The 26,236-nt window shown below is 36.0% G+C and overlaps 1 protein-coding gene across 2 annotated transcripts in view; it reads left to right on the top strand.

The window, feature by feature from the left end:
- Nucleotides 1–25,739, top strand: part of MED23 (mediator complex subunit 23) — a 36,459-nt gene extending 10,720 nt beyond the window's left edge. For both annotated transcript variants that reach the window (XM_083830669.1, XM_083830668.1), the window contains 19 exons: nucleotides 4,446–4,646; nucleotides 6,118–6,261; nucleotides 7,418–7,563; nucleotides 8,180–8,425; nucleotides 8,591–8,733; nucleotides 9,298–9,472; nucleotides 11,188–11,351; nucleotides 12,497–12,621; nucleotides 13,088–13,293; nucleotides 14,207–14,387; nucleotides 15,218–15,388; nucleotides 16,334–16,550; nucleotides 17,364–17,600; nucleotides 19,134–19,299; nucleotides 20,272–20,344; nucleotides 20,493–20,707; nucleotides 21,571–21,691; nucleotides 23,776–23,907; nucleotides 24,617–25,739. In XM_083830669.1, coding sequence (XP_083686795.1) covers nucleotides 4,446–4,646; nucleotides 6,118–6,261; nucleotides 7,418–7,563; nucleotides 8,180–8,425; nucleotides 8,591–8,733; nucleotides 9,298–9,472; nucleotides 11,188–11,351; nucleotides 12,497–12,621; nucleotides 13,088–13,293; nucleotides 14,207–14,387; nucleotides 15,218–15,388; nucleotides 16,334–16,550; nucleotides 17,364–17,600; nucleotides 19,134–19,299; nucleotides 20,272–20,344; nucleotides 20,493–20,707; nucleotides 21,571–21,691; nucleotides 23,776–23,907; nucleotides 24,617–24,790 — 3,237 coding nt within the window. In that variant the 3' untranslated portion in view covers nucleotides 24,791–25,739. The remainder of the gene's footprint in view (nucleotides 1–4,445; nucleotides 4,647–6,117; nucleotides 6,262–7,417; nucleotides 7,564–8,179; nucleotides 8,426–8,590; nucleotides 8,734–9,297; nucleotides 9,473–11,187; nucleotides 11,352–12,496; nucleotides 12,622–13,087; nucleotides 13,294–14,206; nucleotides 14,388–15,217; nucleotides 15,389–16,333; nucleotides 16,551–17,363; nucleotides 17,601–19,133; nucleotides 19,300–20,271; nucleotides 20,345–20,492; nucleotides 20,708–21,570; nucleotides 21,692–23,775; nucleotides 23,908–24,616) is intronic.
- The last annotated feature ends 497 nt before the right edge of the window (nucleotides 25,740–26,236 follow it).

The raw sequence follows: 26,236 nt of genomic DNA, 5'->3' as shown, positions 1-26,236 counted from the left end.
CTAGTTCTCGAATATTCTTGAAGACGAACAATGAAATTCTCTGGTTCAGTCTTAACTAAGCAGATGTGTGTTAGAAAAATGTTCACTCAAACCGTCTCTGAGTTGTGTAGAAAATACATATCCAGCTGTCCTGCTAACCTTGAGAAACAAGAAGGTAAAATCTGGTATGTTTATGGATTCATATGTTCCTTTCAGGAATTTAAGTTTTGTTGTGGGATTTTTATGAGCTTTTTATACTTTTACCAAGTCTATGTATGGCTGTAAGTCCAGAGGCAGTAATACAGACTTCAGAATACTCCTTCTGTTGGACTATGGGGTTGGATTTTTTTTTCCTGCTAGTGTATACTTCTATGTGTGGTAGTATTTTCTTTTCTACCTGTGTGAACTGGTTTATAGGAAGGAGAGTTTTAATTTGCATTTTATCATGTCACTTCATATATATGGGTAGTACTCCCAATACTTACTTACCTTTTGACTAATTTTGTTGAGGTATTTAACAGTCTGCGTGGGTTTGGGTTTTTGGGGAGTTTTTTGTTTGTTTTATTTGGAAAATGCTTAGAGTGTCTTACATTGCCAAATTAAGACTCGGTTTAGGGACCATATTTAAGGGAATACTTAAAACAGTTGATTCTTTAAATCAAACTGCAGTAATGTCTTAAAACAGTCATGAAATTACTTTTGAACATTTTGCTTTATATTATTACCTTCTCTGTACGTACAGATTTGCATGGAAAAAAAAAAAGTCCTTTTTGAATAATTGAATCCTTGAATAATTAATCTGGATGGCACTGCAATCTTCTAAAAAATGAAATTTACTTAAGTTTAGATTAAACTTTGATTGGTCTGAGTCGGGGAAACTTTGAAAAAAGGAGGTAATTTTTCAGGTGTCTTGTTTCTATAATGTTACACAAACTTTTAATTAGGACATACTGTAGTAGTGATTTTGCAAGTTGCCAGTGGTGATCTGCAGCTTTGACTATGAGATTATCTGTACTGTGCTGGGTTCAGGTGGGTGTGTAGTTGTAATCTCTGCTAGCTACAGACCAGAATAGTTTGCTTAGGGAAGTTGTTTATTTGATGTCTGTCCATGTATCGTGGAAGTGGAATTAAAATATCAAGTGAAAGGAATGACAATGCAAAAAATGACTTCTCCTTTTATTTTTGAAGTATTATATATTGATGTTGGGGACTTTCTGGTATCAGTGTTAGCATGGCAAAGTACTAAAACTAAGGGGTGTGATTACCTTTTTTGATACATTTCTGATTGTGTGTTGAGACCTCTTGAGTGCAATTTCCTTGTTCAATCTTACACCATTTTTAATGAGGAAAACTTCAAAATGCCCACTGAGCTTGGTAGAAATAGAATCAGGTGTAATATAAACAACAAACTGTAGGGGCTCGTTTTGAATCTTGGCAGCATACGGTTGTGGAAAATGGAAGTGAGAGGGGGCTGTAGTTCTGTTCTGTGTCAACTACTTTAGCCATTTAACTTATGCACTTTGAATTTGACTTCTGGAGATACCCGTTGCTCAACAGGACTCTTTGGCTCTGAGGTGTGATCTCCTGAATCCACTATTTATTAAATATTTTCAAGCTAAATGGTGTTTCTTTAAAATATTTGAAACAATAATAACCTGCAGGTAGCCTTACTGACTTCTTAAAATAATTCTCTTATAGGGAAGTCTTTTAACAAAAAAAAATGAAAGACAATTGAAGCTTTGATCTGCTACAGAAAGGTACCACTGGTCCGTTAGAGGGCTGGTCTTGAGAGAAATTTTAGCGTCAAATTGTCCTGGTAGTACTTTTTTTTCCTGTATCTCTTTATCATTTAATAACGTTTTCAATGACGTTGTGTATTTGTCAGATATTTAAAGGTTATTTTCAGGAGTGAAATGGAGAGTGTTTACTTTATTCACATTTTTGTAATTTGGTTATTTCATTTATTATTTTTAAAGACCGAAGCATAGTGGTTTTTACCGCTGTATTTTTCCATATGTAAAAATATTTCCAAAATCCCAAATCAGTTTTTATTTGTTTTTAATTTTGAAACACAAATTCCTGTTTGTTTGAGGAAAATCAGCCCTCACCTCTATTTTGTTCATGTCTCAATGCACAGAGAAGTTCTCTTTCAGTTATGAGTAGCTAATAAAATAAGACCCCAATCCTGCAAAGACATAGGCAAGTGTAGTATTTTATTTCTGAGCGCTCCAAAACTCACAGATAGAAAATTTCTGCTTAAATGCGTTCGCTGAAAATAGAGAAAAAAAATGCCAGAAAACTTATTAAAGAAGATAGAATAATAAATACTGCTATGTTTATCACAGAATATTGTAAAGCAATAAAAGGATGAATTTCAGAATAAAAGAATGAATTTATTTTACTAGTTTCCTGGCTCCTAAACCTTACCCAGTCTTAGAATTATTGAGAATACTGAAAATTCCTACTGGAAATTCTGGCTTTCTTTTTAACAGTAATATTTTCCTGTTGTATTCTTTCAATAACTTTATCCTAAATTAATATAGCCTAACATGATTAGGCTTTTGGACATTAACCCAGTGCTTAGCAAACTATTAAATTTCAAGCCCTGTACGTAGTAGTTTTGCATGCTGGATTATAAACTAGTCTGTAGTCTTGTCTGTTGCACCCTGCTCTGCTTCATAATTAGTTGCTTGGTGAGGGAGGGGGGACTGGGGGAGGAGGGGATAACAGAAACAAAAAGCACAACAAACCGAACGAAACCAAAGTATTCTCAACTGATGATGTTAACATTGCTCTCTGTAAACCTGTAGCGTGGTTGATCTGTGGCAATGGCATTGGCATTGTGTACTGGAAGAGAAGGTGAAACAGTAACCGGTGCTTTCTATTCTAGTTAGAGGTTTGTGTTAAGCATGCTTCAAGAAAGCACAGCTAGAATTGTAGCTTTCTGCAGTTTGGAGCCGGCAAAGAGCATGCAACAGGGGATGCTGTTCACTATATTTTGCCAACTTTTCTCATTCGTGCATTTTATGTTCAATTTAAGAGAATATTTTCTTTTTGTTTTCCTTGCAAAAGATTGCCATCAATGAAAGTTAGAACAAGCATCCCCTTTGAGCATCTCTCTTTCCTTTTATTATTTCTTACTCTATTAATTAAAAGGTGTTTTTAGGCTGCCTGGCTAGTAAGTCAAAGAACTCATCTAAGGCATCTAAACTCATCTAAACTATTTTATGAATATTTGGGTAACCTTTTAAAACTTTTTTTTACATATGCCTTTTTGCCTTTAGAAAGGGACCTTGCATTTTCATGATTAGTGTTTGAGCAGCTCAGTTCCTTTTCTTTTGTATCATTTAAAGTAATAATGTTTTCTTTAAGGCTGCATTATGTTACAGGCACCAGATGTAAAAATAAAAAAAAAAAAAAGAAATGTGACCATTCCTGAAGAGAGATTGTAATGAAACAAGCAGAGGTTAGATTAGTTCCATAGTTCTAGCATTGTCTGAAGGAAATTAAATTCCACACAGCTTTTTGTTCTTAGTAATAGCAGTTTGTACCACTAACTGTACAAATACAGAGCAATACAAGGTTGTTGCACTATGCTTAAATTTAATACTTGTGATCCGAGTTCCAAACTGCTAGTGGGCCTGGCTTATGTACATCAGTGCAAACATACAGATCTGAATGTATAATGCGTTCCTTACTTGATTGTTGTTGAAGGTCATTACAGGAGATGTGTTATTTTAAGTGATTTGTCTGATTGTGTACCTCGCTATGGAGATTGTGGCCGTCTAAATCCAACAAGTAAAGTGTTCAGCACTGTAATACATAATTACTGTTCTATGCATGGTATATAGAACACACTGATTACATCAGATTAACTTTCAAGTCTTCTTGATCTTGCCTTGTACCAGGTGGTGCTGTATCAGTAGGACTTCTAATTTTAGGGGTACTGACCGGTTCATTCTGCTGCTAATTGTAGGTGAGCCCAAACAGGGTGAGGAAGAGAAGGAATGGTCATGAAACATCTGTACTGTGTATTGGGATGCTTCTTCTGATTTTGTCAGTATAATTGGTATTTTTTCCTTTATGGTGCTTTCTGCTTTTGAAATGTACTTTACAAGGAAGAGGAAAAAGAACAAAAACCGTGTTAAAAGAATATTTTTTTCTGTAAGTGCAAGATCAGAAAAATAACATTGGGCGTGAATTTCTTTAAAATACAGACGAAAAAAAAGTCTTTTTTGGTGCACTGGTGATGTGTGTTATGGAACCGAGTAGGGAGTTACCTAAAAATCATCATGACCTGTAACATAGTGCAGCTTTAATACAGTGGCTTATCCTTAACTTAAGTTCAGACTTCATTTCATGCTTCCCAGCCTTCTGTCAAAGTACTGTACTATAACTGCAACTGTACAAGTCCTGAAGTTAATGGCAAGACTTTTGGAATACTGTATCTGATCTCTGCCTTACAGCACAAGCAGCGCTGCCCTGTGCTGGAGGACCAGTTGGTGGATCTTGTGGTGTATGCCATGGAACGGTCTGAGACTGAAGAGAAGTTTGACGATGGTGGAACCAGTCAGCTTCTGTGGCAGCATCTCTCCAGCCAGCTCATTTTCTTTGTGCTCTTTCAGTTTGCAAGTTTTCCTCATATGGTGCTGTCACTCCATCAAAAGGTAAATTGTTTGTATCACTCCCAGTTGGTAAGAGAAACTTAATAAAAATTAAAAAGTAATCCTCACCCCTCCCAAGAAGTACATTATGGGTAACAATGAGTTATTTTTATTATTGTGCCCTGTAGAAGCAAGTCAAATTCTCAAGTTACATTGTTGTTAGGTAGGTCTGTTTTCAGTTTGTTCAGTAACAGGGTATTGTATTATATTTCAACTCAAAAAGTGTTAGTAGCGAGATTCGGGAGATAAACTGGCATAATTTAGAAGGTCTGAGTACTGTACTGCTGCATCCAATATACAGTGAAGCTTCAAGCAGAGCAAACAACCTGTGCAGTGTGTGAGCTAAAGAAACATGCCTTGTAAATGAAAGCAAGAATTTATGGTTTGTTTAACCAGTCTAATCAGAGTGATTTAATCAAAGATCATTTGTCCAATTACAGTGACATTAGCAGTGACAGTCTACAGTTATTGTTACTTCCTAATAGTAATACTGTTAAAAGTGATACACTTCCTGGTATTTACCATCTCCTTTCTGAATCCTAAAGGTGGTGTTGCCAGTCTTCCATTAAAAAGGATAGGAAGGGTTACAGTAAGCCAGCAACATCCTGAGCTCTCAGCTGAGAGAAGTATGGTGTTCATGACAGGAAAAGGGTGTTCTCACTATATTATCAGCTTGTGGCTATTTAGATAAAATTTCTAGCATGCTACACCTTGCTCCATCTTTGTTTGTCCATGGTTCCATGTATATCCAAATTTACTATATGTAGTATGTTTTACATGTGGAGGGTACTTTTTTCCCTGCCCTTTTTGGTAGCCCTAAAATTCAGTTGTTTTCCTATAATGACTGTCAATGAACCTTTGGTAAAGCAAGTCAATGTTATTAAAACAATAGGTGCTATGCCACAAAACTACAGATCTAAGCTAAAAATCAAGCTAGGTAAGAGTAGAGGTTGAGTAGAGTATTTGTTATTAGAGAATTGCTGTATCAGATGAACTAAACAAATTAAAATAAAAAAGATACTCGGGCAGGCCCAGAGAGTCCAGATGAAGCAAGTCCAAGTTAGCTGGGTTCAGAAACTTTCTGAATAGTTAGTGTAAAACCTATGGCCTGCTGCAATATTCCTTTTGGCTACAAGGCCACAAAGTGACAGCTTAAGGCCAACATTTAAGAGTTGCTGATTTTTTCAAAAACAATGACCCTGGTGAGCTAAATACGTTTTAATTCCTACAGTTAACCTTTGTGGCCCTCACAGTCTGTTTCTCTGTTATGACTAATGCATCCATTTGCCATCTTTCTGAAAACACGACGTGTATTTCTATGATTCTATAATTTCTGTCTATGACCTGCTATAAAATGCCCAATAATCTCTGAAAATTGAAACTATTGCAGCCTGCTTTTCTACTTTCATGGGAATCATTACAGTGTTTTTTCTTCTGCATTCAGTATTTGTCTGTTACTGAGTGTTTTTGACAGTTGGCAGGCCGTGGTCTCATTAAAGGGAGAGACCATCTGATGTGGGTGCTACTGCAGTTCATCTCTGGCAGCATCCAGAAGAATGCTCTGGCTGACTTCCTCCCCGTTATGAAGCTTTTTGACCTCCTTTATCCTGAGAAAGAAGTAAGTCTTGTCTACCAAATTGTTTGAATTTCTAATTATTATTCAACATGACAGCTTCATACATAGGTATTACTATTGTTGTTGAGTTAGTGTTGCAGTAGTGTGCTGCATAGTTATAGAAGTTTTATAATTAAATGAAAAATTTCAGTATTTCCTAGCTATGTTTTTTTGATAGCCACACTTGGTCAGTGTTCTTGTAGACAAAAGAAAAAAGAAAAAAAAATGACCAAAAAACCTTTGCCTGAAGTAGATCTGACTGAGGTTTTGAGGAGGGGATTTTTAGCACACTCAGGATACTGTTAAGGAATAATGTTATGGAATTTCATTGCTATGTCTGTTCTATAACAGAATAATATATTATCAGACAATTCCAGGAGCAAGAAGATAAACACGACACTTTAAATTCATTTTGTATTAATGGTTCCTTCTGCAGTTGTAAATCAAATCCTAGTCACGGTTGGTGCATTCCTCTAGAATGAAGGTTCTTAAGACAGGGGAGTTAGAGGAAGTATTTAAACTTCACCACGACAGCATTTTTCTCAAAACATCCTCATTGTGATGAGGCCTCTTGCAGTGCCTTCTGTTTGAGGTCAGTAGATACATTAGCACAAATGTGTGGTGTACCAAACTGATAAGGGTTAAGTGTAGAATTTTTTCTCCTCCTAGGTTAGTTTTGACTGGCAGAAATTCTGTAGTACATTTTGTTGCATGACCTCACAGTGGTTTTTATCAGCATAAACTTTGGGAAGAGTGACAGGACTGGTTGCTTTTAATGTAGTTGGGCTTTGAGTTATGTTTGTTTCAAGTGCTTTTGGTCTTAAAGCATTTCTGAACATTTTCTAAATGTTGTCAAAGGCTGTTGCTCTTAGGAGGACCTGTCTTACTCTGCTCTTGATTATGCACTGCTGCCATCTCACTTGTGGTGCTGAGGCATTAGATAATTTGCTGTATTTCAGAACAATTACTGCGGTCTAGTTGTGTTCCAGAGCTCTCTAATTCAAGTGATTGACGAGGAATAGAATCTGTCCTTTAAATATGTTGCTTGTGGTGTTGCAAGTCAAGAAGAAAAACTTAACCTTGTGAATACCGGCTATCTAAGCTGGTTTTCTGTACGTTAATACATGCAACATGTTACATTCACATGTTCTTTCTTTAGTGTATTCCTGTACCTGACATTAACAAACCCCAGTCAACTCATGCTTTTGCAATGACCTGCATATGGATTCATCTGAATCGGAAGGCCCACAGTGACAACTCCAAGTTACAGATTCCCATTCCTCATTCTCTTAAACTTCACCATGAGTGAGTTTTGTTTGTTTGGAGTGTGTGAGTTTGTTTGTTTGTTTGTTTGTTTTACGTTTTGATTTGTTTCTAGAGATAATGAAATAGGACCCTTCAGGTCTGTATTCAAAATGTATTCTGTGATGGAATGCTGATGGGATAAGGGTTATCAAAGGATAAAAGCACTAAAATCTCAAAGTCAAAACACCTCATAAAAAGTGCAATGCTGTTATACCTTAAAGGAAATTGTTTTAAGTCTAAGAGTGATTAATCTGTTCTACTGATAGAGAATCGGAAAGCAAATTGACTACCTTGTTGTGTTATGCTGTGGCTTGGAAAGTGTGTGTAAGCGGTACACTGGGCTACGTTTTGTCTGGAAAAGTGTTTTTTAAAGTGTATTTTTCTCCTAAGGTGACAGAAGAAAATATATTTTGAACTGCTTTTACTAAACAATGAAACTAACTATAGCATAAGACCTAGTTATTTGATATGATGCAATTGATAAATATTTTCTTTTTTTCGCGCTATTTATAATCGATTTTTAATCTGTGGATATTGTGGTTCTAATGTTGGAATGCATGTGTATTTTTCTTCTTGCTTCTTCCTACTTAATATATAATCTGTCTTTGGCACGCAGGTTTTTGCAACAGAGTTTAAGAAATAAGAGTTTACAGATGAATGACTACAAGATTGCCTTGTTGTGTAATGCTTATTCAACCAATTCAGAGTGTTTCACTTTACCAATGGGTGTCCTGGTAGAGACTATTTATGGCAATGGCAACATGAGGATATCTCTTCCAGGGACTAATTGCATGGCATCGGGGTCTATTACCCCATTGCCAATGAACCTCTTGGACTCGCTCACAGTTCATGCAAAAATGAGGTACAGTATCCAATGAGCCTTTTTTTTAACCTATTAATACTTATGCATCAGGACAACTTTTCTCTGTCTGAAAACGTCATGTTTAGATTTGTTGACTTACATAATAAACTTCTTAACTTCCAAGTACTTGTTTTTGATCAACAAATATTTTCTTTCTTTCTTCAGCTTGATTCATAGCATAGCTACAAGGGTAATTAAGTTGGCTCATGCAAAATCTAGTGTGGCCTTGGCTCCTGCTCTCGTGGAAACCTATAGTCGCTTGTTGGTTTACATGGAAATCGAGTCCTTGGGCATCAAAGGCTTTATCAGTAAGAAAGCTTTTCTTCCCCCCTCCCACTTTCCTTTAGTTCAGTAGCATTTTCTTTCGGTAGGAACTGGAGGCCGTATCAGAATCTAATGATGCAACATCATGAATACATGTGTAAATTGCCTTAATATTAAAAAACAAACAAACAAAATGTAATAGTTACCCCAGTGCTGCAGTAAATTTCAGATGAGAGTGCTGCAGTCCCTTTATATCATCACTTGTACTGTCAGGACCTTCCTACTCAATCTGTCTTGTATAAAGAAAAATAAAAAGACAAAAAATGCTTAATAGAAAACCTTAAGTAAAGGTACTAAATTGGTCAGAAATTATATTTAATTTCACTTCATAAAATAATTCAGATGGCTGCTGTATATGTTCAGCCATGAGATTGAGCTCTACGCGTTTACAGCCTCTTAAAGCAGTGCTTGCACATCTGCTGTTTGGAGATTCAAAAAAAATCTGACTTGCAAATAAATATAATGATCTATCCATGGTATACTCTGTAGTTGTTTTTTTGAAGTGTAATCACTTGGAAAACTTAACTTTACAAACTCTTTTTCATAAGGTCAGCTCCTGCCAACAGTGTTCAAATCTCACGCATGGGGAATTTTGCACACTCTGCTAGAAATGTTTAGCTATCGCATGCATCACATCCAGCCTCATTACAGAGTCCAGCTGCTCAGCCATCTTCATTCCCTGGCTGCTGTGCCGCAGACTAATCAGAACCAGCTTCATCTGTGGTGAGTGATGGTTACCATATTTAATCGTTATCTCAGATTGCTTCTTCAACCTGTGTTGAAAGTTGGTTAAGAACTGTGTTTGAAATTGGATGCAAGTACTTTCTGGTCTCAGTTCTGTGAATGTGGTGTTTTGCGGAACCTCAGCAGGTTGTGTTTCGGAGATATAGTTAGATGTTAGCAGTACTGCTCTGCAGAGTTGCATGAGGCAGCCTCTCTTGCACAGACATGGCAGCAGTGTCACAGGTGTGACAGGTTCCTTTCACACAGTAACGTGCACCAGCACCATCATATCAGGAAGTGTCAGAAAACTGTTGAGTTTATTGCACTGGAGGAAAAGGGCAATGCCTGCTTCTTGCAGTCACAGTGATTAGTTTGTCTGCCCGAGGGGACTGTGCTTGCTTACTCCTGTAGAAGATGTGTAATTCCATTACAAGAATTAAATTTGTTCCACTTAATTCTTTAGTATAGTTTATTTTCAGTCAGATCAAAGAAATAATCTCATTCATTCTGAATATGTAAAGGAGTTAGCACAAATCTGTGGTGGTTTTATGTGAATCTGAATGGATCAAAAAATGGTACGTCTTACATCAGTGTAAGCCACACAGTAAAAGAAAGGCTAATCTGCATACAGGAAAGATAGAATTAGTAGCTGAAGTTGTAGAGCTGATACACAGTTGATTCTAGGGAAAAGCTTTGAGTTTAACGTACTGTTAAAGTGACATTTTTATTTTTGTATTTCTTAAAGGTTAAGCTGCAGACTGAGATACAGTTTGTATGCAGAATGTGGGGTTTATTTGTTTTTGTTTTTGTTTTTTTTTAAGTCCATTTATTGTTACAGAAGGATACTTCCTGGGGGGAGGCCTGCGAGGAAGAGAGAGCAACCTCATTGGTTCATATCAAGGAAGTCTAATTAAATTAATTTCTCAGTCCAAATTCAAATTGCTCAGTTGCTTATCCTTTACAAAGAATGAAGAGAACAAGTGAAGATAAATTTCTTCTTCAGTCAAGATCTTTCTTTTTATTCACCTGGGTACTGTTTTGTCTTGTTAGTTGGGAAATATAAAACCTGATCATTAATCAGACTACCTAAGTATGCATAACATGTAACTAGATTGGAGTAAACTAATATATGGCTTTGGCATTTCAAAGACACAATGTTGTAAAAGTCTCTTAAACTACTTCAAAATATCTGGTGTGAAAAGCACTCCCAATTAGAGTGCTGGAAGATAAAGTGCTTCTCATTAAAAGCAGTACTTCTTCATTTCTTTAATAAGGATGATTTACTGCTGTCTGCTTCAAGGTGATAGCTTTGCAATTTTCCATGCCTTATTCATGCTTTTTTGCTCTGTTCTTGCGTATATATGTATTTTTTTCCATATATTTCATGTTTAGATGAAGAAGTTCAAAAGGTAACAAAAGGGGGAACTCTAAATTGGAGAGACTCCTGAGTCTTTTTGATGGGCTCTGCATCTGGAATTTTCACTAAATCAAAGTTTGAGAGCTTTATTTGAAAAGAAAGTACTTAAATGGTTGATAGGTTTATTAAACAGTGTGGGAGTGTGGTGGAGAATTTTGTCAGAAAATTAAGAATGTTGCTTTCAAAACAAATGCTTCTGTATTATATGAAGCAGAAAGTGGTGGAAGACTTTATTTTTGGAATCTTAGAAGCAGTAGTATAAGCATTCTTTGTTAACTAGGCTGTTTTCTTCTTTCAGCGTTGAGAGTACTGCTCTAAGGTTGATCACAGCTTTGGGCAGCTCGGAAGTCCAACCACAGTTCACACGATTCCTCAGTGATCCCAAAACAGTTCTTTCGGCAGAATCAGAAGAACTCAATAGGGCTTTGATCTTAACTCTGGCAAGGGCAACACATGTGACAGGTAATAGTGGTACTTTGAGATATAATCTAACTGAATGGTAAAGTCAAGCTTCTTCTCTAAATACCATTTAACAGAATATCCCAGAAACGGCATGGTCAAATACATACCCCCCCCTTTTTTTTTAAAAAAAAAAAAAAAAAAAGAGCAAATTTTTTATTTCCAAATACTGAGATTGTTTTTAGGGAAGGGGCTGCTATTTATAACAGAAATCAGATGTTAAGAGCTGTTTTTTATGCATAGATATAGTGTGACCAGCTTCTTTTCTCTGTCTTGTTTTCAATTTCATCATTAAATGTTTGGATTGATTAAATATGTGCCATTTAAGGAAAAAAAAAAACAGTCATGGATTGTTGAGGACAAGTATGTTGCTCATGCAGAAGCCACCAACTATATAGCTTACCTTTAAGACAAAGTAATGCGTGTTTTGGATTCCCTTCCTTGGGGAAGGGAAGGGGCAGAAGCTTTTCACCTGTATTTTAATGTGTTAACAATTTGCAGTGACAGTGGTCAGGTTTTTGATAGCTTGGAGAGGGATATTTTCTCTAGCTCCTTTGTTTAAATGGGAAAAGTACAGTTTTAGTCTGGAGACTGGAGAACTAAAACAACTGATTTCACAAAAACTGGTGGAGGAAATTTGAAAGGGAAAGGGTTTTGTTTTTTTAACTTTTGTTCAATCTTTAATGTTGAGTCAACATTGGGGCTGGAGGAAGATGAGTTTTGTGTTTTGTTTCTACAGCTTAATTGAGAAAGGTACTGCTGAAGAGTCTTTAAAACAATACAAAAGTGCCGTCTACCAATTTTTCCATCGTTAACTTACTCAGGATTTTTAAAATTAAGTCTAATGAGTTAATTAGCAAAAGCATGTCTTGCTGTCATTACAGGAAATTAAATATAAAATCTTAAAATTATTTGCTTTATTTCTAGTTCAAAGCTAAAAATAATTTCATTACTTTTAATGGCATAAAATAGCTTGTTCTACAAAATATATAAGATTCAAAAGAAGGGGGTGGGAGAACTTTATCAAAAGGGGAACCCTGTTGAACGAGCAGAGGCTTAATGCCTTTTACTGCAGAAGAAATACATGTGAGAAATAATAGGTTTTTTGTGTGTGTGTGAAATGCTAATGTCATCAATCCATTTTCTAGACTTTTTCACAGGCTCTGATTCAATTCAGGGAACTTGGTGCAAGGATATATTGCAGACTATCATGAGTTTTACTCCGCATAACTGGGCATCACATACACTAAGCTGTTTTCCAGCTCCACTGCAGGTAATAGTTTCAAACTGATGATTTTATAACTAGAAATACAGAAAACTTATTCTCTTTGCCATTTGCTTGTTCATGAGATTCTTCTCCCATCCATACGATCTTTATCTCAGGTCACTAAAAACCAGTATGATTGTAACACTGATCTTCAGAAATGCATTAGCTTTTCCTGGAATGCTCTTAGGCCGAGTTTGGTGAGCTGGTAGTACCAGTGCAAGGTAAATCATACCTTTCAAAACAAAAAAAAAGTAATAATGGAGAAGCTTCTTCTCTTGTGGCAGTTTGTAATGTGACTTTGTTATAGACAAAACAGTCACTGTGGTGTCACAGTGAGGCAACAACCCTGTCTAGTAGGTTTGTATTGTACAAGGAAGTAGAAACTTAAAACCTGCTAAATCAGGCTAAAGTTGACCTGTTGCAATGTTTTGTTTTAGGCTCTCAGTCACACCAAAATCTACTTTTATTTCAGGTATTCTTCAAACAGAATAATGTACCTCAGGAAAGCCGTTTTAACTTGAAGAAGAATGTGGAAGAAGAATATCGAAAGTGGAAGTCCATGACCAATGAGAATGGTATAATCACTCACTTTTCCGTGCAAGGTTCACCCCCACTTTTCCTTTGTCTTCTGTGGAAGATGCTGTTAGAGACAGATCACATTAATCAAATTGGCTACAGGTGAGCTTAAAAGCTGTGCAATTTCAAAGTTACTACAACAATGCTTTCGGTTCTGAGGACATAGGCCCTGTGCATTAGAGCTTGATTTTTACTTTTCTATTAATGTGAAGCATGGGGAAAAAAGGAGTGGAGCCTAGGTGTTGGTATATAGTAATAATTTTGTATTGTTTAAGGTTGATTACACCTTCTAGCTGATGTTTTTTTCTTTTGGTGTTGCACACAGTGGTCTGTATATTCTTCCTGGTGAGAGAGGTGTAGGCAAGGATGTGAGGTGTTTGAATTCAGCAATTTACTTAGCCTTTATACACTAATAGAAGATATATGTATACATATATATATAATGTTGTATTAAAATGAAAATTATGTAAGTAGTCCTACAATTTTTTGACTTGTTCTCTGTAATAATAGCATCAGCTCTGGTCGTGAGAAGTAAGATTATTCTTTTTCAGTCCTCATTAGGTCTGTTGAAAAAATGAATATTTATAATCAGGAAAATAACTGTATTTTAATGCTAAGGTTATATTAAAAACACACAGTACAGGAAAATAAAACCGTGTTGCAGAAGATCATGCTAAGAGTTGTGTAACTTTATAGGTTATGCGTATAAAAATGCGTAACTAAAGCATGTATTCTGAGCAGAATGGTACAGGTAAGAATTGGTGAACTTGAGTAATTTCTTCTTATTAGTGTGCAGACTTTGGAATTCCCTTGCTCAGGGGATGGGGATTGTTTTGGTTTTGTTTTGTTTTCATTTAATAAGGTAAGGGTTTTTAAAGCAAACATTTGTATAAAATCCACTTGTTCTTATAAAATAGATTGCTTAAAAACGTATTAAGAATACTAACATCAATTGGTTGCTTTTACAATCTGTGCAAGTATCCTTGTAAGAGAGACTTTTCTTCTTCCACAACAGAGTATTAGAAAGAATTGGGGCAAGAGCTCTAGTGGCACATGTCAGGACATTTGCGGATTTCTTGGTGTATGAATTCTCTACCTCAGCAGGAGGCCAGCAGCTTAATAAATGCATTGAGATTCTGAACGATATGGTATGGAAATACAACATTGTAACACTGGATAGGCTGATATTGTGTTTGGTAAGTATTGCCTTAAAAGAAGGGATGTGAGAGGTTTCACAGAACTTGGTCCTTGCATTCTTTGTCACTTTTATGGGAGCAATCTTTTTAAAAAATGTATTGGTTTTATGTATTAACTATTTGCTAACCCCAAAATCGAGTAAAACAGTAGATTAGTTCTGTAAGCAACATAGAACTCAGTCGTACAGTTCTCTGAATCTTCCGGGGAAGCTTTTCTTGGTTATTTAAAGGCAACCATTGAGTTAGTATTACTGTATGTTATTGTTATTATGCTATGGTGTGAAAACAAACGTGAAGTCTTGTACCCATTAGAGTTTTCTATTTTTGCTTGGAACTCAGCCTTTTTCATGCAGAAAAATAGGGGAGAAATGGCGTTCTCTGATTTTCTAGGTTATTCTGCAAAATAAAGAAAAGCAGAATTTACCCAGAGGAAATTAAACTGGGTTTTAAAACTCTAGTCCAAACATGTCAGTGGCCAGAAGCTTGAAAAAATTTTAGATTCACTGTCATTAATTGGATATTTTCAAGAAGAGAAATGACAGCCAAAAGAGAACTAGAATTCTTGGTAACATACTTCCACTGGGAATTTTTTGAGACTTTTTGCCTGTTGGATAGAAAATGTGATGCTTAGTTTTCACAGGAGATGACAGAGCCTACCTCTGTAGTGTGTCTTCACTCCAAAATTACAGCTGAGAGATTACATGTTCAGTGTGAATTTGCATGCAGATCTATCTAATGTGCTAAACATAGGCTAGCCAATGTTTAAAGGTTCTAAAGCAGGCAGTAATATCAACTCTAATTCCATGTTTTCTGATCCTTTTTGTTTAAAGGCTATGCGTAGTCATGAAGGAAACGAAGCTCAAGTCTGTTACTTCATAATTCAGTTACTCTTACTCAAGCCTAATGATTTCAGAAACAGAGTGAGTGATTTTGTGAAGGAGAATTCTCCAGAGCACTGGCTGCAGAATGACTGGCATACTAAGCATATGAGTTATCACAAGGTATCAAAGCTAATAAAATCCTTTTATTGTAATACTACGCTATGGAGTTCAGATCAGCTAAAAAGTCTTTTGTCCTGTAAATTACGGGACAGTTCTGTAGATTCTTGGAGTTAGTTTATAAGTAGTAATTTATTTGGACTAGTATGAAAAAAACAACACTATGTTTATGTAATAATGTTAAAATTATAATGCAATCATATCTAAAGATGGAAGCATCTGAAGGGTTGGTTAGAAACTTGTTAAACTAAATCCAATAATTTTAAAAATTATTTAAAAAATTAAAAATAATTAAAATTTTAATTATTTTAAAAATAATTAAAAATTTACTCATTTAGAATAAAGGTCCTGTGCATCAGGGAAAAGGTATCTGTTCTCTGGTTCCTCATCATCAGGTTCCCCATCCCTGTAGTGATGGCACAGGGCCTGGTTGCGTTGTCTTCACTCCACTCCACCTTCCCTCCTATATCTCTTAGTCTGCGCACCAAGCTCCCCTGGTGTTACGAATGCCTAAGGTTGCAGTTTCCCAGGGAGTAATTACATGCATGTTATTTCTAGTGTTCTGACTCAGTACATAATGCAGAAACTTCTGGTAGTGCTGATTCCCCTAGATTTTCTCTTAAACCACTTAACAAGGAAAACACAGTCACTGCCTGCTTTCAGCTTTGCATTGGTTTCCTTAATGCTCCCTTATGCCCCTTCAAGTGGTGATGAAACTCTGTATATTTTTTTTTCCTGAAGAAGTTGTATGTAGGTGTCATAACCACTATTTAATTTCACTCAGAGATAAATTTTCCTCAGTAAGATTTACACTGGTAACCTCTCATTGCATTCATGTATGATAATAAGGGTTATGAAGTGTCCTTTGAAAGCAGTGTCGATTCTGAATATTTAATGCAGTGCTTTTAAAGAAAGAGCTTTTAATTTTGTTGGATTTCTTCCCTCCAGAAATACCCTGAAAAGCTGTATTTCGAAGGCTTGGCAGAGCAAGTCAATCCCCCAGTTCAAATCCAGCCACAGTACCTACCAATTTATTTTGGAAATGTATGCCTGCGCTTTCTGCCAGTGTTTGACATTGTAATCCATAGATTTCTGGAACTGCTTCCAGTGTCTAAATCACTAGAAACTTTATTGGATCATCTGGGAGGTTTATACAAATTTCATGGTAAGTTATCTGGGAATGCAGACTTTTTGTTCCTATTGTGACAATTCTGTTCTTTCTCCTTCATTGCCTTCATTCATAATTTTAATCTGCTAGCACAGTGATGTTTAATCCTTTCCTATTCTTTGAGCCCTATGCACATTTCCACAAAGAAGTGCATTCCCTGGTTAGTGTATTTCAGCCTACAAATAGCGAACTTACTTTTATTCTGGTAGCTTTTGCTAGTTCATGCTTGCTTTACGCCTTTCCCTTTCACTCCTTTCTAGTAGTGAGTACTTGGACTTGTGTCTTAACAATCTTTCTGTTACCAAGACTGAAACAGATAGAAAACAAACAAAAAATTCCTCCATCTACCTTTGTTAAAGGTGAAATAATTTAACCTGTTTTTTTAATACTTTTTTATTGCACTTTTACAGTAAGTTTTGTATAGATGACATAGATATGTTATGGCCAGACATTTTACAATATTCTTTTACAGGATTTCATACCTGGAGTCTTCCTATTTAATACCTTTTATATGAAGAGGTGATTAAGTGGATTAATGTCGGATAGGTTATTAAATGTTCATATGTTAATATTGACTTTCTTGCTTAACCTCTACCCATCTCCCCACACATTAATGTATAAATGGAAGACAAAAGAGAATCAGTGTTGTTTAGTGAAGTAAAGCACATGAATCCATTCCAAATACACTGTTTTGAAATACCTGCAATTTAGTCTCAGGGAGCTCTTGATTTTAATTTCATGTTTGCGACCAGAAATGTAACGGTGATGCTAAAAAACATCCTATTCACTTTGTTGTTTTCTTCTTGGCAGACCGTCCTGTGACTTACCTGTACAACACTCTTCACTATTACGAGAGGCATCTCAGAGAGCGCACAAACCTCAAGAGAAAGCTTGTTCATGCCATAATTGGCTCTCTCAAAGATAATCGCCCACTGGGCTGGTGTTTAAGTGATACTTATCTCAAATGTGCTATGAATGCCCGAGAAGATAATCCATGGATTCCTGATGACATTTACTATTGCAAACTCATTGGAAGACTAGTAGACAATATCCTTCTTAAATAGTGCATGAAATAAGCTGTGCCAATGTCTCGTAGCTTCATTTCATCAAAATGTGAAGTTCAGTTTCCATCTGTTCAGCCTAAATTCATGTTAGGTTACTTCAGTATATTTTAACTGTATGCATTTGTTTCTAGAGGTGTGAAGAATGTCAAAGCAGTAAACCAGTTAAGCAGATATAGAACTGACTGCAGATGATTTAATATTTACGTATATATACACGTATATACTAGGTCAGTGGTCTCTTTGGCCAGTACAGAGCAATACCTTCTAATTACAAGCATTGTTTAGAAGAAGAAAACAAAGTTGTAATGTGTTTCTTCAGTATTTCTTTATTATTTTATGCAGGGACTGTGCTCTCCTGGTAAAAACAGCTTGAAAAATATGGTGAAAATGATATACAGTACAACTTTATAAAAACTTCACTATTTATTCCATTATTTCTAAATGCTTAATGCATTCTAAATTGAATTCTAATTGCCTCATAAAATCAGCTTGACATAAAGCACGATTGTTTAAAGAACAATGTAGAACATAAGATTAATTTTTTTTCTAGTGCCATTACGAGTATTACTAAGAAAATATGTTGTAAGCAGTGCCACATTTAGGCATGTATATAGCTGAATATATATAGGTGAAAGTCAGTATACGTGCTGTTAGCTACTGCTGACAATCTGGTTTTTAGGCGGGAAGAACTAGAAATTACATCTTTAACACAAACCTAAATTTTCTTAATTATTCCTTTTTACTTTTTTATGGTTATGATCGCAGTTAATTTAAATTCCTGTGGAAATATCTGGTGAACCCATGCAGTTATGTTCTAGAGAACAGTGCTAGACACTTTCTCTTTCTGGGTTAGCTTTATGGAAGTTGGCCAGTTTTCTGGGTGTCGTGTCTCTTCCTTCACTTATCTTCCCAAACCTGCCTTTCCTTTATGTGTAACTTGGAAAAAGTTTACTCAATCTATCTAAAGAAAGCTAAAAATACATAAAACCCTGCTTTTATGCAAATGTCAACAGTGCGGTGGGAGATCTTTTCTGTATGTAGCTCAGATGAGCTAGTGTTCCTCGTGAAAGCAGAGTATTTTCAGACTAAGCAGGTGCTCACTTTGCATAAACTGTCACCCTGGAGTTCTGCTAGGAGATCATATACTGAAGCAAATTAATGGTTTCAGATTATGCAGAGTAGAAAATTCTTGTTATTTTCATCTTGTCATGGAAGCAGATGGTGGATGAGATGGTTGGTGTTGTTTTGTTCCACCTCTTAATCAGGGAAATTTATCCTCTGCATGACCATGTGTGTAGTGCATCTGTAACTATGTATTTGTGCAATCCTTCAATGACTTATATTGATGCTCTTGGCCAGATGTCTTATTTTTATGAACTATGGTTTTTTTATTAGTTCTCAGTAGCTTATCTTTCATTTCAACTCAACTATATGTGTATATGTGTTATATTTTTAAATACCATGCTGCTTACACTAGTCCTTGTTGGGGAAGCTTTTTTTCCTTAATCATTGTCACCTATGGCAGGGAAATCACCTGGTCCGTTTCCAAACTGTGACTGGAGATTCAATGAGTTTCCTAACCCAGCTGCCCACGCTCTTCATGTTACCTGTGTTGAGCTCATGGCCCTGGCAGTTCCAGGAAAGGATGTGGGCAATGCACTGCTGAATGTTGTGCTGAAGAGGTACGTTGCATCTCTGAAACTGTTTCCTGCAATTTTTTGAGATTGCTAAGGTAGTTTGTAATATTCATTTTCATTGAGTTTTATAATTTTTAAGTATAAATAATGACATTTTTAATTAGGTGGTTTTGGAGGACAAACAAAGCTATAGGGATCGAGCAGAAAAATGGTGTGTTGGATTCGTGCATTGTTGTGTATTGTGTGTACTTCAGGAACCATTGATTCAGCACAATGAAAAGATGGTGGGAAGACCTCACACTAGCTAAGGAATTACCCAGTGGGTTCAGTGGCACAGAGACTAGAAAAAGGCTGTTTTCCTTTCAGCTGGCATGGCAGGAAAAAAGTTGATATGCAGAGAAAGGGGCAGGAAGCCTTGGCAGGATTCCAGATCCTTGTGATGCTAGTGTAAAATCAGAGATGCTTTAAAACGGAGTAGTAGTGTACCAAGGCTGGCGTTCTGTAAGGATGCATTAAGCTTTACCCATAGTTCTCTTTCTTGATTCCTAGCTCAGTCACCGTGAAAAGAACTGAAGTGAAAGGAAGGACCTAGTATTCTTGCAGTGACTCAGATGTCATCTTTGATAAGCACTGATAAACTGAAATGATTTTTTTTCAGCCTTATTCAGCTTAGTAATGTATTACTGTTATCTTTGTTTGTGGCATGTGGAGGGAAGTAGTCAATAAAGGGACAAGTAGCCTTTAAGCACTCAAGTCTGTTTTGTAGCAATCACAGTGTGATTACAGTATTTGAAGAAAACATGATACAAAAGCAAAATCATGTCTGAATAAAATTTTGCTGGTAACTTCATAGTGGTATTTATATTGTCTGTTGGCTCTCCTACATAGCTGCATATGTTTGTATAGTTCTCTCAACTTGAGAAATGTTCTTTGTATAAGTACACCTTGTTCTAGGTACGTGAAAAGCACAAGCTGCAATTGTGAATTTCTGAGGCTGAGTTTTCTTTTTCTTTGTAGTCAGCCCCTGGTGCCAAGAGAGAATATCACAGCTTGGATGAATGCTATTGGACTAATTATCACAGCCTTACCAGTAAGTCGATACGTTGTACTTTGAAATAAAAAAAAATAAATAAATCTTTTTTCCACGAAAAAAATGATGATTTCCACGAGAAAAGATGATGAGCGTTATCTTAGATGGAGTTCTTTTCAGAAGGAATTCAGGCTTTTTGTTTTTCCAGGAGCCATACTGGATTGTTCTTCATGATCGCATTGTGAGTGTTATCAACAGTCCCAGCTTGACATCAGAGACAGAGTGGGTTGGTTACCCGTTCCAGCTGTTTGACTTCACAGCATGTCACCAATCTTATTCTGAGATGGGTTGTAGCTACACTTTGGCTTTGGCACATGCTGTCTGGCATCATTCTAGCATTGGACAGCTTTCTCTTATTCCTAAGTAAGTGCAGTGATACTTGATGATTTAATTTGTCTTTAGAACTCCATGCATATTGTAGATAAAGAAGCTGTACTGGTAGTATTTATACAAGCAAGTATCTAGGGGGTAGCACCAAAACCCACCTGATAAATCACAAGGTTTATTCCAGCTCCTTATTCCCCGACACGACTCTTGTGTCTGTAAGTTTCAGAGCTCTCATATAAAGTGTGATTGCCTTTCATCTGCCTTTTTAAATTTTGATTAGCTTTTATGCTTTTGTTTGTTCCTTTCATGTTCAGCTTTTCTTAAAGGCATTGACTGTAGAGTAGTCTTAAAGCATCAACTGTAATGGGTAAGTGTGTCCTTTATTCTGGCAAGTGCCCTGTGGCTGCCAGTTGAGATGCTTTACTGACTGAAAGATGCAGTAGTGATCCACTTAGTCATTAAGGCAAGTAAAAAGTACCAGAAGTTGATTAGACTTTCCCCAGTGCTGTGTTAATGACAGAATTAACAGATGTCATTTACAAATACCAAGTTGTAACATACTGGACAGAAGTGAAGGTAGTATGATGTATTCCTGTCAGTCAGTCGTGACTGTTGATTTAAAACTGGTGTTAAAACTTTAGAGCACAGCTTTTTCACTGTACATGTACCTGCTAAGCTCAGGTGGGATTGTTTGTCTCCTTGAGACAAGGTTCTAGTCTTGTGATAATGTCTGGGAATGTTCTAGAGTTTCACTGAAATAGGTAGTATTTTCTGAAGTATGTTGTAATTTCTAAAATGAAGACTCAAATCTGCGAGAGAGAATCCTTTGTTTTGGTTAAAGTTTGGGCTGGGGGGAGAAAAAGTGCAGTTCAAATAGGATGTATCTTAAAATATTGCAGGTTCCTCACAGAAGTATTGATACCCATAGTGAAAACTGAGTTCCAGTTACTCTACGTTTACCACCTTGTCGGTCCTTTTCTACAACGGTTCCAGCAGGAGAGGACACGATGCATGATAGAGGTAAAGTGTAGCTCTTGGATTACTTTATACAGTGTATGTTATTTTTGCTCGTCAGTTACATTAAAGAGTAGACTGTGACAGAGATCTCTTATAAACATTCAGAATTGAATTCTATACAAATAAAACAGGGTTTTCAAGGATCTATTCACTGAGTTGCTATTCAGCTACCTTGTTAACTGAAACCCTGTCCATTTGCTTCAGGATGAAACACCTAGCACTTTTTTTTTTTAAGTGACACGTTTGCTTTGGCTTTCAAATTGCATGTGAAATGTGCGTCAGACTTCATGTGTTTTTTAAAAGCTTCTATGCAGGTTAAAGAAGGTAAGTAAGAGCTACGTACTGTGAGAATGAGGGAGCACAAGCAGTTTCTTACACTGGTATCAGTGGGGGGTGGGGGAGGGAAGAAAGGGAGAAAAGAGATGGAGTTGGCCAGCAGCCAGATGAGCTAAAAAACTACAGGTAGCGGAGTCCTTTAGAGAAAGACGAGCTAAACATGGGAAATGTGTCTTTACGTATTTGTGCTGACAGCAAATATCTGCTAAGCCTGTATGGCAAGTATGCATCTCATCTCTTTCTAGAGTTTGATCAACATAACATAAAAGTTTACCACCACTACTATTTTTTTTAATCCCAAATTACGCATGTCCATGCTGGGGATTTCACTTTAATCTTCTTAGGTTCCCATTAGATCAGGTGCTGCAATATTTTCCCTCATTTCTTTATAAACTGTTTAGTTTACATACATCATTTTGTGAACAAGTCACAAAGTGTAGGAAGGCATAAACAGTGAGCTTTGTAACTGTTGTTCCCATGTTTTTTGGATGTATTGTGAATACAGGATACTGTAAGGAGCTGTATTAGTTAAATAATCATATTGTAGTGTTTCTGTATATTTCTTTACATATTTCCTTCAGTTTTCTTACTGAACTATGTCATTTTCTGATTCTTTTTAAGTATACTTTAGAAGCATGAAACAAAAATACATACATCATTTAAAGGTCGGACTAGATGATCTTTGAGGTCTCTTCCAACCTAAATGATTCTGTGATCATTTGTGAATCCACTGATCTGTCTCTCCTTTCTTTTTTAATTCTTCTTTTCTCTTTTTTCTCATTTTCTTATAGCTACAATAAAAGTCAATCCAAATTACTATTTTTTTCATGAAACAGTGCTTAAGTACTGGAAGGGCAATAGAAAATGCTGTTTAGGTGTGGAGCAGTATCTTTTTATAGGCTCCTGTATAATACTGTAAATAGCTAGTAAATACTGCTTTGACTGGTTTCTTCCTCCCTTAGGAAGGAACAGTTTTTGTCTTTTTTCTCTGCATTGAACCAAAATACAAAAAAAATGGAAAGATGATAGATTTTCAAGTTTCTTAGCATTCTCATACCACTTCTTTTCCTTTGCAAGGAACTGATTTCAGTGTCAGAATATCATGATGAGTTACTCCCTTCAGAGTAGGCAGCAGCTGTCGTGTGACTAAAATGACAAGTCACAAAGTTCAAATTTCACAGTCGTTTTTAAATGGTCATAGTCTTACATAGGTTTGCACACAAAGCCTCCTTTATTAAGTATGTTGAATCATTCTGGTTGTAGAGAATTCATCTCTCTGTGGAGAATGCTTGAACCGTTAAAATGCACTGTATGCATTTGCCGAAGACCTAGCTGTAGTCTAGGTCCAAGCTAAAACAGTAATCTGTAGTCTCTTCTCTGCAAAAGACTCAAATCTTGTGTTAAACTTCTTATAGGTATTTATTAATGTCTACTTTCCCGAACATTTGCAAATTTTGTAGGCACTTATTCAAAGCATATTGCAGTCAGTGATGTTCAAGCATTAATTATGTAACGTGTACCAAAATACCATCACTACACTCGCTGAAATTTAGCTTCGGAAAAAAGAATCATTTAGTCAAGCATGATGGGATTGGTTAGACTTGCCCATTTGCCTCTGCAAGAAATAAACGGGAATTACAGGTACTTAAAAAGCAGTATATATATTTATTACACTGTTGAACTGTGTTTCTGCTCTAAAGCTCTTCAAAACCTGTTCTGATTTTGGGTGTTTTTTGTGTCTGTGGAGACAGATTGGAGTGGCGTTTTATGAAATGCTCCTGAATGCTGATCAGTACAGCTCGCACCTGAACTACATGGATCCTATCTGTGATTTCTTGTATCATATGAAGTATATGTTTACAGGTGACAGTGTGAAAGACCAAGTAAGTAAACAGTAGATACTGATACTTAATTATCCTTTTTTCCCTATGGCAAATTAATATTTTTAGGAGTGATTTTTGTATGTAGCATTAAAAAAATGCTTAATTGTTGACTGGTCTCTCTGTATGCAAACTGGGGAGTTGGTATCCTTTTATACAGTTGAAACCTTTAGACACAGTAGGCTGAGTATCTCAGATTTCTAGATTTTATGTAGTGTGAAAGAAGATTACAGCTTGAAATTTTTAAAGTACCATTATTAAGTAACCAGTAGAAAGAAAGCTGTATAAACTTTTGGTTGTTTGACAGCTTTTTCCTCATTTCAGTCCATAACTTTTAAGTTTTTCCTTAGTTTCTGATTCAGTTAATGTAACTTGACTTGTGACAAAAACAAGAATGTATCCATAGTTGGTGGAAAAGTAATTCAGCTAGTTTATTTTACAACAGTGTGAACTTCTTTAAAGCATAATTAGTGTGAATCATTTTGCAAAGCTTTGGTGTACAGCTATTACAAGAGGTCCGTAAGTTAGCATGGTGAATAGAATGTTAACATAAATACCATGATTTACTGTATCTTTTTCCTTTTTTAGTTGTGCGTATGTAATGGTCAGGTACAGTGGTCAAAATACTTCTGTTTTACCAAATGCATTTCTGTCTTTATTATTATTATTTTATTATTATTATTATTATTATTATTATTATTTTATTTTACAGGTTGAGAAAATCATTTGTAATTTAAGACCAGCTTTGAAGCTTCGGTTACGTTTCATAACGCACATCAGCAAAATGGAGCCAGCAGCTGTTCCACAGCAACCTCTCAGTAATGGCTCACCAGCACCACAGCCTAGCCAAGTGCCTGTTAATGTTGCTTTGCCGGTTACACAGTGAAATGAAGTGTTAGGTCGGCTTTGGTGTGATGGTTTCCTTCTACTAGTCAAGGTGAAACGTTATCTGATCTGAAATCTAGTATGCTGTGTAAAAGGAAAAAGAACCACGTGCAAATTTCTGCTTCATTTTCTTTTGCATAATGAAGCTGTCTAATTGTATGCACGCCAGTTTTCCTGCCTATTTATATCAGACACTAAATAAGGTATATGTTACCTTTCCTTGAAAGCACTGAGTAAACTTTCTCTGCATGCAAGTACATGGATTTCTGAAGAGTTTACAGTATTCCTGCTCCCTATCCAGATCTGAGTCACCTGGACTTATCCTTCCTTCTGTCTATGAAATGAAAGGACATTCAAACAACGTAGCGTGGTAGAAGAATGGCCTTTATAAATTTGGCTTCTGCATTATTAGAAATTTGTATTCTTTTTGTCCAACAAAACTTATATTCTTCTCATCTTTTGGGCAGACAAATTAAGTTATTATACAGAAAATCTCCTAGAAAAAAAGACTGCATCAGTTACATTGGGTCAATTATTCTCAGTCTTTGGGAAGATGTTATGAGCTTTTGAAAATATCTGTAAATTTTATATGTACAGTTTACATTCAACAAATGACCAGTGGGTTTGATCTAGCATCAGTTACTAGACTAGATTACTACCCAGAGGCTGTCTCTAATGAATTTATTATGAAAGTCTGCATATTCAGTTAAAGCTATGCTGGTTGTTATTTTATCTTTCCTATTTGGGAAATGGTGTAATTTTTATCAGGTCAATTGTATGAATTTTATTAATATCGATATCTTATATTTTAGATTTGTATAATATTCGACTAAGTTTTTTCTGTGTACTGTGTTCTGAGGGTTTTGATAATAGAATTGAAAGACTAAATGTTTTGTAAATACTCATTTGACAAACTTTTTTTTAATTAAAAACAAAACAACCAAAAAAAAGGCAACCTTTTATGACTGTAGTAGTAGTGTTTATTTGTTTTCCATACATTTTGTTAAAAATAAGGATACCATAGCAAGTATATTTCCATGGCCCAAGTTCTTTATCAGCTTCACAATAGCACCAATTTCAGCCCATTTCAGAGTCAGATTTCTATCTTTGATCTATGCCTTTCTAAAAATGTGATACTTATGAAAAGGAGTTGTTGTTTCTACGGGTGGAAGTGTTTTGGTTGGTTGGTTATGAAGAGTGTCAAAAAGGGACAGCAAACCTGCATTGCTGGAAACTGCCATCATCTAGATTGTACCCTTGGATCCCAAATTCTGCCAAGGGTAATTTAAGTAAGAAAAAACTGTGAGTGCTTTTCAATTAATTTGTCTGATACAAAAACATGTTTGCTTATCGAATGCTACGTTTGGTCTAAAACATGTTGTGTTCCATTCCAGAGTCAAGTTATTTTAGTGATTTTTGGCTTAGTTTTGATAAGGAGGTGAACACA

This window comes from Anser anser (assembly GCF_964211835.1).
Source record: "Anser anser genome assembly, chromosome: 3".
Lineage (NCBI taxonomy): Eukaryota > Metazoa > Chordata > Aves > Anseriformes > Anatidae > Anser > Anser anser.
The sequence above is the reverse complement of the archived record's forward strand: the minus strand, read 5'-3'. Positions and strand labels throughout refer to the sequence as shown.